The 15,117-nt window shown below is 35.0% G+C and overlaps 1 protein-coding gene across 15 annotated transcripts in view; it reads left to right on the forward strand.

Moving 5' to 3' along the window:
• Positions 1-15,117, forward strand: part of trioa (trio Rho guanine nucleotide exchange factor a) — a 122,617-nt gene that overhangs the window by 43,677 nt on the left and 63,823 nt on the right. For all 15 annotated transcript variants that reach the window (XM_067412369.1, XM_067412370.1, XM_067412372.1 and 12 more), the window contains exons 3-4: positions 7,183-7,257; positions 12,781-12,895. In XM_067412369.1, coding sequence (XP_067268470.1) covers positions 7,183-7,257; positions 12,781-12,895 — 190 coding nt within the window. The remainder of the gene's footprint in view (positions 1-7,182; positions 7,258-12,780; positions 12,896-15,117) is intronic.

Genomic DNA, 15,117 nt, shown 5'->3' on the forward strand with positions numbered 1-15,117 from the left:
TGGATTTGCAGCACAGAAAACAGCGTCGGCTTGACATGCCGACAACAAGAAACCAAACAGTCTCAGCTACAACTACAGTGTTTGACAAAGTAGACGACGTTCTGGCAGCCAATGAAGACCACAGACTGGCATTATGCAAATTTGTTACCTTATTATGCAGGCATGTAACAGGAAGTGAGACTGGAATTGCTGATGACTCGTTTCAGCAGTTTGGAATCGATTCGTTATTTAGGAGACAATAAGTTTATTCATGCACTTTGATATTTGAAACTTTGCAGACCTTTTACATTCACAAACCGCTGTATCTCACGCCACATGAAAGGAAATATTCAAAAAAGCATAATAGGGTCACTTTAAGTTGTAGTTATGAATGTACAATTGCACATTTGTGTGTGTTGTTGATGAAGAATAGCTATAAATCCTTGACAAAACATATATTTAGCAGACATTTGGATGAATTTTACAAAAATATGTCTACATTTTACACCAGAAATAAAAGAAATTATATTTTACATAATGACAATATAAAGCTATTAGGATAATCTCTGAATTTTGACTTTTTCATTAAGTCAGGCACATTTGCTGCAAATTCGAATCATCACAATCCGACCAGATATTTTATACCTTGAAAAATAATTCTCATTAGTATATAATTATTGCAATACAGTAATAATTTATTTTTATATACACTTCCATTGAAAAGTTTTAAAATAACTGTTTTCTATTTGAATATATTTTAAAATATAATTTATTCCTGTGATCAAAGCTGAATTTTGAGCATCATTACTCCAGTCTTCAGTGTCTTCTAATAAGCTGATCTGATGAAAACAGTTATGCTGCTTAATATTTGCTTAACCCTCTACTGCACACATTGATGGCACGTAAAAAAAATTTTTTTGGTTCATTTGGGAACATTATATTGATAAAACATTTCTTTGCCCCCCACCCCAAAATATTTTTTCGTTGCCTCAGGGCATCGTTGTGCATCAATGGTATAGAATCATAAAGAAAATTATCATAAGACAATGCTCAGAGAGCAATGCAAAATCACAACTTTTTTTTTTTAAAAATGTCAAGAAATCATTAAGTAAAAAGGTTAAAAACACTTGAAAGACACTGATATATTGAATTTGATACATAAATAGGTTTGTATCATGTAATGTGTCATGTCAAATAATATACTTCATGTAATAAGATTTCACTCCGTACGAAACTTCAAAAAGCAGTGCTTCTCTGCTGTGAAATACAGGTGTATGTTACAATTTTTGCACATCACTTTGGGTGTTCCTGCACACCCTGCATCTTCTCTTCTTATAACACATTATGGCCAATGTGAGGTATGAAAGTATGAATATGAGGTATGAAAAGCACAACGCTGCCCTGAGGCAACGAAAGAAAAACTGAATTTCTGAACATGCAAAATAAAAAATATGTGTGTGTGTATGAAGGTGTAGAGAAGCCTATTGACAGGTTTTATGAAGGTTTTTTTATGTACAGTTCATGTAATTTTAAATAAGATTACTAAAGCAAATAATATTGCCTTCTCACACCCTGTGCTCCTGTGACCATGTGTCAGAACAGGACGTCCCACCTCTTAATGGTGCTTGACATTGACTCCAACACCTTACTGGACTGTTTTTGGTACTTTCTTGACTTTTCTAATTTGTTGTAATCATTTAAAGAGGAAAGTACTAAACATGGGGCTTAAGAAAACTTTCCGTTGCCTGAGGGTAACGCTGTGCTGTAGAGGGTTAATATGGAAACTGCTACATTTTTTCAGGATTCTTTGATGAATAGAAAGTTCAAAAGAACAGCATTTATTTGAAATAGAAATATTTTAATATGTTTGTCACGTTTGATCAATTTAATACATCCTTGCTGAATAAAAGTATTAATAATTGAAGAAAAAAAAAAATCTTACTGACCCCAAACTTTATATATAAAAACTGAAAAAGCAGTACAACAAATAATACCTTGGTGTATAAATACTTTACATTATAAGTCATATATGATCATCTTTCTTGCTTTCTTCTCTTCTCATTCAATAACTCTGTTTCCTGTCTGCTCTACATCCATTACATCGCCTCTCTTGTCCACTTCTTCTCTCTCTGTGTTGATCAGTGTGGCCTCTCTGCTGCCATCTAGCAGAAGTCTGGAGCTCTGCTGTTTGGATGTAGAGGAAACAGTTGCCGGTATATGTGAAGCGATGCCAGTTTCAGAGTGTCTGAAGTCTGCAGTTATTGTTGTTATCTCCAGCCATTACTTCTTCAGTATCGGCCAGATCAGCAACCTATTACCTGGAAACTGTGAGGCTGTTTTGTTGTCTGTTCTCTTTCTGATACCTGATAAGCCATGAAAAATAATCGTCTGTGAGGAAGAGAAAGGTTAGGCTTGGAGGAACCTACAGATGCGCTGATACAGATTGATTTCATGGCACATTCTTCCTTCTTTTTAATTGTTTGGTTTAAGTAACCTTAAAACTCGCCCACGTTTCACCTTCCCATCACTGAAGAATAGTCCCTCGGTACAGCAGGGTCCTTTTGAAGTTTCCCTTCTAAAAACCAACCCATGTTCATTTTTTCCCAGATTCCTTAGTTTGTTTTCCACAGACTGTGAATTCCCAACCACATTCAGAGCTCTTCCAGCTCTGGGAAAAGAATAGCCGCCTGATTTTCTCCAAGCGTAATGTCTCTATTTGTTGAAGCGGTTTGTTGTATTTCTGTGGTTTGGATGCCGAAATGATGGATGAAATATCTAGTTACCCTGCATGCAAAGCTTGAAGGACAGCGGCATGGCTGTGAAATGGGATTCATTTTGGTCAGGGAATATGTTGGGAACGGTCATCTCCTTACGAGCCACTTCGGATGTGAGATGGAGGTCATTTCTTTGTCTTCCGTCATGGTGAGGAAACGAGTAGATGAATGTAAAATCTATACGTGATAAAGGAAATGATTAGCCTTGCAGAAACCTCAATTTAAACCCAGAATGATTAGATTGCAGGTTGTAACCTTGGGTGTGTGTTAGCTAGAAGCTATTTAAATCTGACAGACATTCAGGAGAGCCCTAAAATAATGAATCATTTTAAATAAAAAAGTAAGTTTGCATTAATGTTAATATTATTATTATTAAATAATAATACTATTTTTATTCAGAAAATACCAAATGTATAGGATTTGGGGTATGCTTGATAATTTATTATTATTGTTATTATTACTAATATCTTGTAATTTAATATTATTAATATTAAAGCTGTCTATAATTCTCCCAGCCTCCACATCTAATCATTACTCACAGTGCTGTTCAGTCCTGGAAAACACAGTTCATGATCACCTTGTCTCTCTTTTACTTAAATATATTGCAATTTTTCCAATTTCAGTTTTGCAGGATTGCATATATATATATATATAATTAGAGCAAGATGAAGTACTTTTTTTCTAAAAATAGAAAGGTTATAGATTTTAAGAATATGAGTTATAGTTAATAAAAATGTGGTGTTATTATCATTAAATAAAATAACATTTTTATTCTAAAAATACAAGGTATAGGTATAGGCCAGGGTTTTAGAATTTGGGTTATAGTATGAACACATGATACAAGTACGATGTGTGCTCTTCTGTCAAAATAGGTAATTGTGTGCATGTATAATCAGAAAGTCATTGGATTCATATTGTGAACCGTTATTAAATTTGCTTCACCCTCTCCTGTTCTACTGCAGTGAAACACACACACACACACACACACACACACACACACACACACACACACACACACACACACACACACACACACACACACACACACACACACACACACACACACACACACACACACACAGAATTACATCATGCAGCTGCAGAAGTGAGAACCTCATTTGCCCCACCATACCGCGGCCTGTCTCTCTCAGACCCTGAGGGAAGAGTGTGGGCTCTCTAACTCACACAAATAGATACAGGGATACGGCGGAGAACCTAAACCCTCGTCTCCTCAGACACTCAGCAGGGTTTAGAGAAAGCTGTGCAGTTACTGAATCTGAGCCCTTCTGACCAGCAGAGCTGTCTATAATTCTCCCAGCCTCCACATCTAATCATTACTCACAGTGCTGTTCAGTCCTGGAAAACACAGTTCATGATCACCTTGTCTCTCTTTTCTTAAATATATTGCAATTTTTCCAGTCTTGCAGCATTTTAAATAAATAATTAAATTGTCTAATACTGTTTATTATATTTTTACAAATAGAAAATATATTAAAAATAAAATATTTCATTATTGTTATTATTATTATATAAATATTAGTATATATTAATTATAAATATAATATAATTATAAATTATATATCTAATAACAAATTACATAGCATTTAATATATAAATATATATGTAATATATATAATATACTGTATAAATTTGTATCATGAATAATAGTATAATCTATATTATTTTTAAAAATAAATATATATTAAAGTTAATTTTAGTATTACTATAAAAGTAATACATATTAATTGTTATAATTGTTTTATTAGTATCTTGAGTAATAAATGCAATAATATTTGTTAAATTGTCTAATTATAGCAAATTACATAACATTCAATATATACATTTTTTTTATATTCATGAAGAATATAAATATTAAGTCTAATATTCTATATTTTTAATAATTATATATTAACATTATTATATTATTTTTATTATTATACAAGTAATACATATTATATTACAATTATTTTTTGTATTCATTACTCAATACAATTTGTTAAATATATCTAATTATAATGAATTGCATAACATTTTAATATAAAAATAATTTATATGATCATGAATAATATAAATAAGTCATATATTGTATATATTTTTAAAAAGATATATATTACAATTATTCTATTATTACTATTGTTATTATACATATTAATTATTATAATTATTTTGTTAAATTATATATCTAATTATAACAAATTACATAACATTTTTAAAATTTGTTTATATCATGAATAATAAATTTGAACTGTAATGTGAAGTGGATGGTGACCGGGACTGTCAAGTTTCAAAAGGACAAAACACTCCTTAATTGCACTGCATTGCAACTCATGCTTTATATTGTAATTCTTCTGAACCCATATGACAGCTTTATGTCAGGACATTGTTCATGGACAACATTGCTTGTATGTGAGCAGCTTGGACGTTATGCCATAAATAACTCCATCCGCAGATCAAAGACAGCCATGCAGGTTTCCACAGACATAAGGGTGAATAATTAATGACATACTGTACATTTTTGAACTATTCCTTTCAATTGCTGGAAATAGTCTGCAGAAGGTTCCATGTTTTCATTAGATCACATGGTCACAGTAGCAGTAGTGGAAAAACAAACCTTCCAGTGGGATGTATAGAAAAAAAGAGAGAGGGAGGAAATGAGGCAGAGTGACAGAGAGAAAGGTGTTCTTTTGTACAGAGAGCGGCGCTGAGATACCACAGGGGAGCATCACAGGAAAATGGATACATGACATCATCTATCTATCTCTCAGCTGTGTGTGTGTGTGTGTGTGTGTGGGAGGGATCGGCTCCTTCAACCACATTTCATGCTCAATTAGCAGCCCTGGGATGGAGGGATAGTAGGAGTGGAATTAAAGACTGCATGTCCATGATGCTTTACTAGCAAGTTTAGTGCCGTACCAGAGTCTTCTTACATTCGTCCTCTGAAATGCATTCTAGAAGATCATGAACCATACCATGTTTTCATTTTAATTTTAGTTTATTTTTTATGTGCTTTTGTCATGTTTTTTCTATTTAGCTTTAATTTATTTCAGTTTTACTGCTTTTAGTACGTATTTTATTTCAGCTGGAAAGTATTTAATTTACCATGCTTTTTCATATATTTCTATTTAGCTTTAATTTATTTTTTATTTCCGTTTAATAAATTTAGTACTTATACTGCTATTGTATGCTGTTACAGTATTTATACATTTTTTGAATGAGCTTTTTTGTTTCAATTTTAAATTTTAGTTTGTCATTTTATGTGCTTTTGTCATGTTTTTATATTTTTATTTAGCTTTTTTTTTTTTAGTTTGTCATTTTTAGTACTTCAATTTTAGTTCTTATTTTATTTCAGCTAGCTAGACATTATTTCTTAAGTTATTTACCATGCTTTTTAAATATTTCTATTTAGTCTTAATTTTTTATTTCAGTTTTAGTAATTATAATATACTGTTATAGTATTTTTACATTTTTTGAATGTTTTTTAAAATTTATTTTTTTTTTTTACTTAAATTGTAGTTCCTATTTTATTTCAGCAAGACATTATTTTGGGAAATGACCTGAACCGGATTTGAACTCTGATCGGCCGCATATACAGTATAAGCAAAAAAATGTTTGATCACATCAGTTATTTTTATATTTTTTTTTATTTACAGTTTAAGTTATAGTATTTTTATATATTTTTGAATAAGTTCTGTTTGAATGTTTTTGGTTTTCTTTGAAATTAGTTTATTTTTTATCATTTTATTTATTTTTAATATTTAACTTTAATTTTTTTGTTTTAGTAATTTTAGTTGGCCTACTTCATTTTTAGTACTTATTTTAAGTTAGACATTATTTCTTAATTTATTTACATGATTTTTTTTCCTGCTAAACCTGCTAACCCAGGCAAGAAATTAGGAAAATATATGTATATATTTATCGTTTATATATATATATCTGATTTTACTTTTACGCATATTACATTTTCATGATTGGTCTTTCAGAGTGCCTAGACTCACAAAGTCAGTCTGCTGGCTATGCATGACTAACTCAACTTTGGCACAGCTTAGCTAAACCTAGTCAACTCAAACCTGTGAATCATAAAAACAAACGAACAGAAGTGATGCTTCATCCAGGTTGCTGCTGATCTCATGCAAAGCACTTGAATGAGGTCCAGCGCTCGCGGCAATATCTGCTCATGCTAAGAATGGGAGAGCAATGATTATGTGTATGGATTGTCTTTTACATTCATTTTAAAAAAATGCAAAAGAATCTGATAAAGTGAACGTAATATACATATTAAAATGGATCAGACTTGAACTCTTAATTTCCCATTTGAGCGCTATAGCTCAACATATCAGAGCAGGCACAGTATTATGACTGCTATGCCACAGTTCTGATGATGATATTCTTGCAGGGACTCTAAACTGTGATCTGTTGTTTTGTTTTTCAGGATTTCGCAGGAATGAAGAAATGAAGGCGATGGAAGTTTTGCCCATCCTAAAAGAAAAAGTGGCCTTCTTGTCAGGTGTGTTGTTGATTTGATTGCTGGTATATTGCTATAACTATGTGTTTTCATTCTGAAATGTCTTTTATATTGTTTAATGGTCATAACACATTTTCTCAGAAAGATGATCTGTATGTATATATAGAATGTATACATGTAAATATTTCTTAAATATATACATGTGTGTATTTATATATACATAATAAATATACACCTTAAACGCACATATTATGTAAACACAAACTTTTATTTTGGATGCAAATGATCACGATTAATCATTTGACAGCACTAGTTTTTTATCTAATATACAGATTTAGTTTTATTTCAGCTTTATTTCATTTATGAAAAACGTTTTAATAGTTTAAGTTTTAACAATAACAACCCTTGATCACATTCACAGGACCACCACGTCATGTCTTCGACCCAAAATAACTTTTACTGAATATTACTGTAACTCCTCACAGTATTTTTAGTTGATGTGTCATTGTCACAGGCCTGACAGTGGCCATTATTTGATTTAGACAGAAGTCTCCTTCTCACACTCTCTGAACTTCTGTTTGGCTCTTGTAGTCGTACGACTAACAGACCAGCACTAAAATGACTCAGAAACATAGAGATGAGTAAATGTCATACACATGTCCCATGATACAACAAGCACAAAACAACAGTCTTGAAAAAAATAAAGAGCAGAGCAGAAGTGAACCTGCAGAGCTCCAATTGTGAACGCCCAGTAATTTCTGCATAACCATGCAGTTATGTGCATTTAATTTATTTATTTTCCCTGAACATCAGAGGATAAGATGGATTATCCTATTACAAACACTCCGTTAGTGAGATTCAGCACATTCACAGGAGAAAATCCTCATGGATATCCCTGCGCTCAGTGAGTTTGTTGTGCTGGAGTCTTGGTGTTTCGGCTTAGTAAAACAACCTGTATGAACAGGAGAGGAGGATCAGTGGGAGCAATGCATTGATTAGTCATTTCTCAATGCTAATGAACTAAAGCGGCATGATTCTTGATAAAATTGAGAATCACACGATTCACGATTCTCCCACGAACAGACAATTAAACAAAATAACATGTAATTTACTAAAGTTCTGAAAAATGTTTACTTAATTTGAATGAATAATTTTTTAAAAATCTGTTCAAATGAATGATTCAGTGACTCACTCAGAGACTTAATTTGCTTAATTACTGGATGAATCAGCGTTTTTGAAAGAATCTCTTTAATGAATGATTCAATGACAACTAATTGAAGTTTTTGCCACCTAGTGGCACAACAATGTAATTGATACAATTGATACTTTCAAAAGGTGATTTGCTCTATTGATCACTACGTTAGACATCAGTGTTTATATCTGAACTATAATCTTTTATCCCAGTACCTCTTTGATAATAGTGAAAATGTTTGTGAAGTGGTTTCATACCTATGCATGACAACGGTCTCTGGGTCAGTGGAGGCGCCAACACAGATTTGAATGTTCCAGTGAGATTTAGTCAAAGGAAAAAAATACACAGGCGAACATTGAATAGAGATCACAATCTTTTAATGATTAATCGTGCAGCTCTATAATGAACTTGGTTTGGTGTATGACTATGGCCCTGGTGGTTCAAGGAATCATTATGGATATATAAGCATTGGTTAAAGTTAGTAGTCAGATGTGTTTGTGCAGGTCTGCATTAGCTTTACTGTTGACTGCACAATTGTTTTTCAAAGTGGTAGGAGCTGTGACCTAGCAATTAGCACGTTCACTTGAGAAAATGAGCCATGGTGCTAATGAAGCATGATATATCTTTTATTGTGCACAACACAGTCTCATTGCTCATTTGAAATCTGGCTGAAATTCTTTAAATTTGGTGGTTTGTTTGTAAGGTGGTGTTTGCTAGCTGTAATGCTTTAAAGGGTTAATTCACCCAAAAAAGAATTCTGTCATCATTTACTCACCTTCATCATTCAAAACCTGTATGATTTTCTTCTGTGGAACATAAAAGAAGATATTCTGAAGAATGTCTGTGCTTTTGTCCATGCAGTGAAAGTCAAGGGGGTCCATGTTCCAAAGCAGTTTTAGGCTGTGTTTACACTTGGCAGGTTTGGTTCGATTAAAACAAACTCTGATGTGATTGCTCTGTTAGTGCGGTTTATTTGAATAAGTGCGGTTGGACTTAAATATAAAACACATGGACCAAAGACATTAATGAACCAAAAACAGAACATGAAGTCAAAAAGTGCGACCCTAAAAAGGACAGAGTGCTCAAGAATACCTGTTTTTTTGTTTTTTTTTTCTCATCACAGGAGCTGCGTTTCCCATTACAGTTCAGTACAGGCATCAGAACCGCATCTCCTTGCCGCAGATCTTTGTTTGTGTGTAACAGAGGAATTCCTGCTGCTATTTTGATTCTTTTACACATTGTATAAGCTCTTCATAAGTTTTCAGCTGGTTAAAATACTATTATATGTACACAAATATGACTGGCTCGTTTAGCCCAGTGCACACTGCACGGCTTTGTTTTGGATGTTTAGTAAGTTCTGTCGTAAAATGTCATAAAAGCCATATTAGCCATTCTTTTTTTTTTTCTTTAGGTGTGGTATTACAAATGACAGTGTGAACGCTAAGCAAACTACAGTGGCAAGAAAAAGTATGTGAACCCCTTGCAGAATCTGTGACAATGAGAATTATTTTAATAAAATAAGAGGGATAATAAAAAATGCATGTTATTTTTTGTTTAGTACTGTCCTGAGTAAGATATTTTACATAAAAGATGTTTACATTTAGTTCACAAGACAAAACAATAGCTGAATTTATTAAAATAACCCCATTCATAAGTATATGAACCATTAATTCTCAATACTGTGTGTGGTTACCTGATGATCCACGACTGTTTTTATGTTTTGTGATGGTTGTTCATGAGTCTCTTGTTTGTTCTGAGCAGTTAAACTGAGCTCTGATCTTCAGAAAAATCCTCCAGATCCTGCAGATTCTTCAGTTTTCAAGCATTTTTGCATATTTGAACCCTTTCCAGCAGTGACTGAATGATTTTGAGATTCATCTTTTCACACTAAGGACAACTGAAGGACTCAAACTCAACTATTAAAAAAGGTTCAAACATTCACTGATGCTCCAGAAGGAAACACGATGCATTAAGAGCCGAGGGGTGAAAACTTTTGAACAGGATGAAGATGTCACAATTTTTCTTATTTTGTTTAAATATCATTGTTTCTCATTTAGTACTGCCCTTCGGAACCAACAGAAGATACTTGCATGTTTCCTGGAAGAAAAATTAAGTACAATTTACCTTGATATTTGAATCCAAAAGTTTTCACCCCTCGGCTCTTAATGCATCGTGTTTCCTTCTGGAGCATCAGTGAATGTTTGAACCTTTTTAATAGTTGAGTTTGAGTCCCTCAGTTGTCCTCAATGTGAAAAGATGAATCTCAAAACCATATAGCCACTGCTGGAAAGGGTTCAAATATGCAAAAATGCTTGAAAACTGATGAATCTCCAGGAGCTGGAGGATTTTTCTGAAGAACAGAGCTCAGTTTAACTGCTCAGAACAAACAAGAGACTCATGAACAACCATCACAAAACATAAAAACAGTCGTGGATCATCAGGTAACCACACACAGTATTGAGAATTAATGGTTCATATACTTATGAATGGGGTTATTTTAATAAATTCAGCTGTTGTTTTGTCTTGTGAACTAAATGCAAACATCTTTTATGTAAAATATCTTACTCAGTACTAAACAAAAAATAACATGCATTTTTATTATCCCTCTTATTTTATTAAAATAATTCTCATTTTCACAGATTCTGCAAGGGGTTCACATACTTTTTCATGCCACTGTATGTATCATTTTTTTTGGTCCGGACCAAAAGAACTGAACTACAAGTGTGAAAACACCCTTAGACCCCATTTACTTTGATTTTATGGTTAAAAAGTATTGAAATGTTTCTTCAAAATATTCTCGAAAAAATTGAAGGTGAGTAAATGACGACAGAATTTATTTTTGGTTCAGTTGTCCCTTTTTAAAAGGAGTGAATTTATAGATGCGTGCATATTAAAACTAACACAAAGATTAGGAAAAACAACTCTTGGTAAACTAGTTGCATGAGATTGTCACGCGCATTTCGTCAGTAAAGCCGGTTCCCTGATTACCGCTAAATCGCCATCACCTGTTTTAAAACGGAGCGCCTTTTAATAGACGGAGCCGTAGTTCACGGACAAGCCACGCAATATCGCGTTCATTATCGAAGGCGATTCATCTGCGATATGAACGCGATATTGCGTGGCTTTTCAGTGATCTACGGCTCTGTCTAATTAAATGCCGCTTCATTTGAAAGCAGGTGATGGTGATTTAGCGGTAATCAGGGAACCGGCTTTACTGACGAAATGCGCGTGAGAATAGCATGCGATTAATCGTGCAGCCCTAATCCTGACCCATTTTTCTGATATTGACTCATTTGGATAAAACTAAATTGTACATAAATAAAGATTACTGAACTTAAATTTAGATTTATACAGTCCATTTTTCCTCAGCACACTTACAAACTGAGTATTTTACCCAGGCACAAAAAACTTATTTCAGAGTTACTTATTTCAAGTGTCTAACCACTTGAAAAGTGAACAGGAGCTGAGTCATTCAGAGAGATTTACAGAGATGGTAAGTTATGATAAAAAAATCATGTAACGGAGTCTCATTTTGAATTATCTCACAAAAACGGTCTACACAGTCATTCAGTATTCTCTGAAGATGCTGCGCTGAAGAACATTGACTTGATTTAACGGTAATGAGATTATTGCAGGAATGATACTGTCAACAAGTAGGTTTTGAATCCGACTGTCCTGTCCAGCAGTGTGCTGCACTTCACAGCTTTAATTTGTTTCATTCATGCTCATTCATTTTTTTATCCTTTACAGACTGTAGACTTTAGTCAGAATAGACGGCACAGCTAATTTGGCGTGAAAACGAGGCTGTGTGCAGCATATTGAGTGGACTGTGCTTCCTGCCCTTTTAGACTAGTTTTTGTTTGTGCCATATGTTGATACCTAAGGCATCTACTCTGACTATAGTCTAATTAAGACAACAAAGGCTGATTCAAATATTATATTGGTACTATTACCCATATCACCAGGTGGCAAATGAATGTGCACTAAATTACAGAGTTTGATTGGATGCACAGGATTTGACGTTGGGAATATGGTAGGGCTGCCCCCAACCAAAGATTTTTCTAGTCAGTTTAAGCCATATGCCGACTAGTCACACGTATATAATATAAATTGAATTGCTTAAATGTATACTAGAGGGTGGTATCTGAAAATGGTTTGAGTTTCAGGGCTGAGAAAGAATAACATTCAGTGCTAACAACAGGAATCGTGACAGCCCTACTGCAGTTTTTTTTCTTGCTACCAACCATCTTATTAAAATGTGGTCGACTAAGCCTCTTGTCATCAACTAACATTTCAAAGTAAAGCCTATTTATTTTGTTATCAGCTGATTTAATGTTTTATTTTCCCACACTTCTGCATTGTTCTTTCTCCAGGGGGCAGAGACAAGCGCGGTGGTCCGGTTTTAACATTCCCATCACGAACCAACCATGACCGAATACGACACGAAGATCTCCGCAGACTCATCGCCTACCTCGCCGGCATCCCTAGGTATTGACACACTCACTTGACTTTTCTTTCACTATCCATTCAAACACATTCCTTCAAAAAGAACAAAAGTAACTGGATTGGATCTGGTGAATTGTGCAGTGAATGTGCCAACTGTCCTGCTGCTCAACACTGTGATGTTTTCTGTTCCTCATAGCCAGGCACATTGATCTGTAATTGACCTGTGAACCAGAGACGCTGTGTCTCTTCATATGTGATCTTTTGTTGTACTTCAAAAAAAAATTGAATGAGGCAGGCCAATTCTGCACTTCAGTTCAGTTCCTCTAAACGGCTCTGCCGAGCTGTTGTTTGTTTACGGTGCCTTTAGCATCCATTAGTCGGAGCATGAGGGCGGTTACTCTGGTACATTGCAGCTACAGAAAGTGGACTGTGACCTTCATGGATGTTTCTTCAACTGCAGGCAGTTTTATTTACAAGGGATTGATTTTGTATTATAACAGATTTTATATATCAGAACGTTTTCGTTATATGAAGGTCACATTATTTGTGATACTTTTCAAATGCTTATATTTTTGTGGTAGTCTGAGTTAAAATCTTAAAGTGGTCCTTAATTATGATTTCACTTTAACTTTAGTTAGTGTGTATTGTTGCTGTTTGAGCATAAACAACATCTGCAAAGTTACGACACTCAAAGTTCAATGCAAAGAGAGATTTTCTTTTTAAAGAATTTGCTTTTTAAGGACTACCACTTTCAACGAGCTACTTCCCGGGTTTGTGACATCACAAACCCTAAAATTTACATAAACCCTGCCCCCGGAAACACGCAACAAAGTGGGTGAGGCCATGTTGGGCTGCTTTAGAGAAGAAGAAGAGTTGTTGTAGTGGAGTGTTTTTACCATACCGTCATTTTACGCCGGACTGCTTCACAAACGAGTGTCAATTTAACGCTGGATTTGCACAAAAGATTAACATGACGGCACATGCTAGCCGATGAGTTGAATCAACTCCACAGCAACTACATAAATTTATCCACTATCCATTCAGAAACGTCGAGTTTCATTCTAAAAGTTGTAACTTCTTCCTGAGTCTCTCCATCAGTGTCGACTCCGGTTTGAACAATGTAAGGCTGAACACTGTCGTCATTTTGGCTGCGTGAGATTCTCCAGCTTTGTTGTTGTTGAGCAACCGAAGCGCAAACTGTTAAAGCTCCGCCCTCTTCGGGAGCAGGAGCTCATTTGCATTTAAAGGGACACACACAAAAACAGTGTTTTTGCTCAAACCCAAATAGGGGCAAATTTGACAAGCTATAATAAATGATCTGTGGGGTATTTTGAGCTGAAACTTCACAGAGACATTCTGGAGACACCAGAGACTTATATTACATCTTGTAAAAGGGGCATTATAGGTCCTCTTTAAGGCTAACATATTCATACTAAAAGCTAAAAAATGTACATTTTAGTTTCAGTGGGATTTTGCTTCTGTTTTACCCATTTCACTTCTCAGATTGGATTTTAGAGCTGAGCGCAGCGTGGTTGAATGGTTTATCATCCTATCAGACATATTTAATATAACATGTTCCTCAGCCAGTAATACTGCAATGAATTTAGTCGCTCAGTACTTTTAACAGGAGGGAGGGGAATAGAAACAGAGATTTAGATATGAGAGAAACGCAACGCAAGAGGGGGCGCTATGGATAGAGTGGTTGGTGGGAAAGGCAGCGTGGGCATGATCAAGAACCTTCCGCAGTTCAGCCACTGCCAACGGCTCTTCCTCCTCCTCATCATCCTCACACACAAACTCTGTCCCCTGCACCCACACAGTCACAACAGAGATAGAGAGATCTCTACAGTTACAAAGCAAATCCCCTAGAGATAAAAAAGAGAAACACACAGAAAGATGGGTAGAGATGTATCATGATAAAGAGAGAGAGAGGGGGGTGTGCATCTTTAGAGATGGAGAGCAGCGAGAGTGCAGGGAAAAAATGGGAGGGCGAGCGAGCCAGTGAGCAAGAGAGGGAGGGAGAAAGAGAGAGAGAGTAGAAAACAGTGTCGCAGTCGCACAAGGCTGTGTGTTAGTCTACAGCTCGTCATTACTCGATTAGACACTTTCTGAGGCGAAATCGGACAGGCAGATGTTTGACTGAAGGCTCGCTGTGGATTTCAGAGTAACGGACTGATGCGGTCAGCAGCGTAAGCTTGTGTCACAGAGCTCTAACCCGACAGATTGGATACCAAAGGCCTTCCTTCAGCATGTCTACTGCTCAT

This window comes from Chanodichthys erythropterus, chromosome 15, assembly GCF_024489055.1.
Source record: "Chanodichthys erythropterus isolate Z2021 chromosome 15, ASM2448905v1, whole genome shotgun sequence".
Lineage (NCBI taxonomy): Eukaryota > Metazoa > Chordata > Actinopteri > Cypriniformes > Xenocyprididae > Chanodichthys > Chanodichthys erythropterus.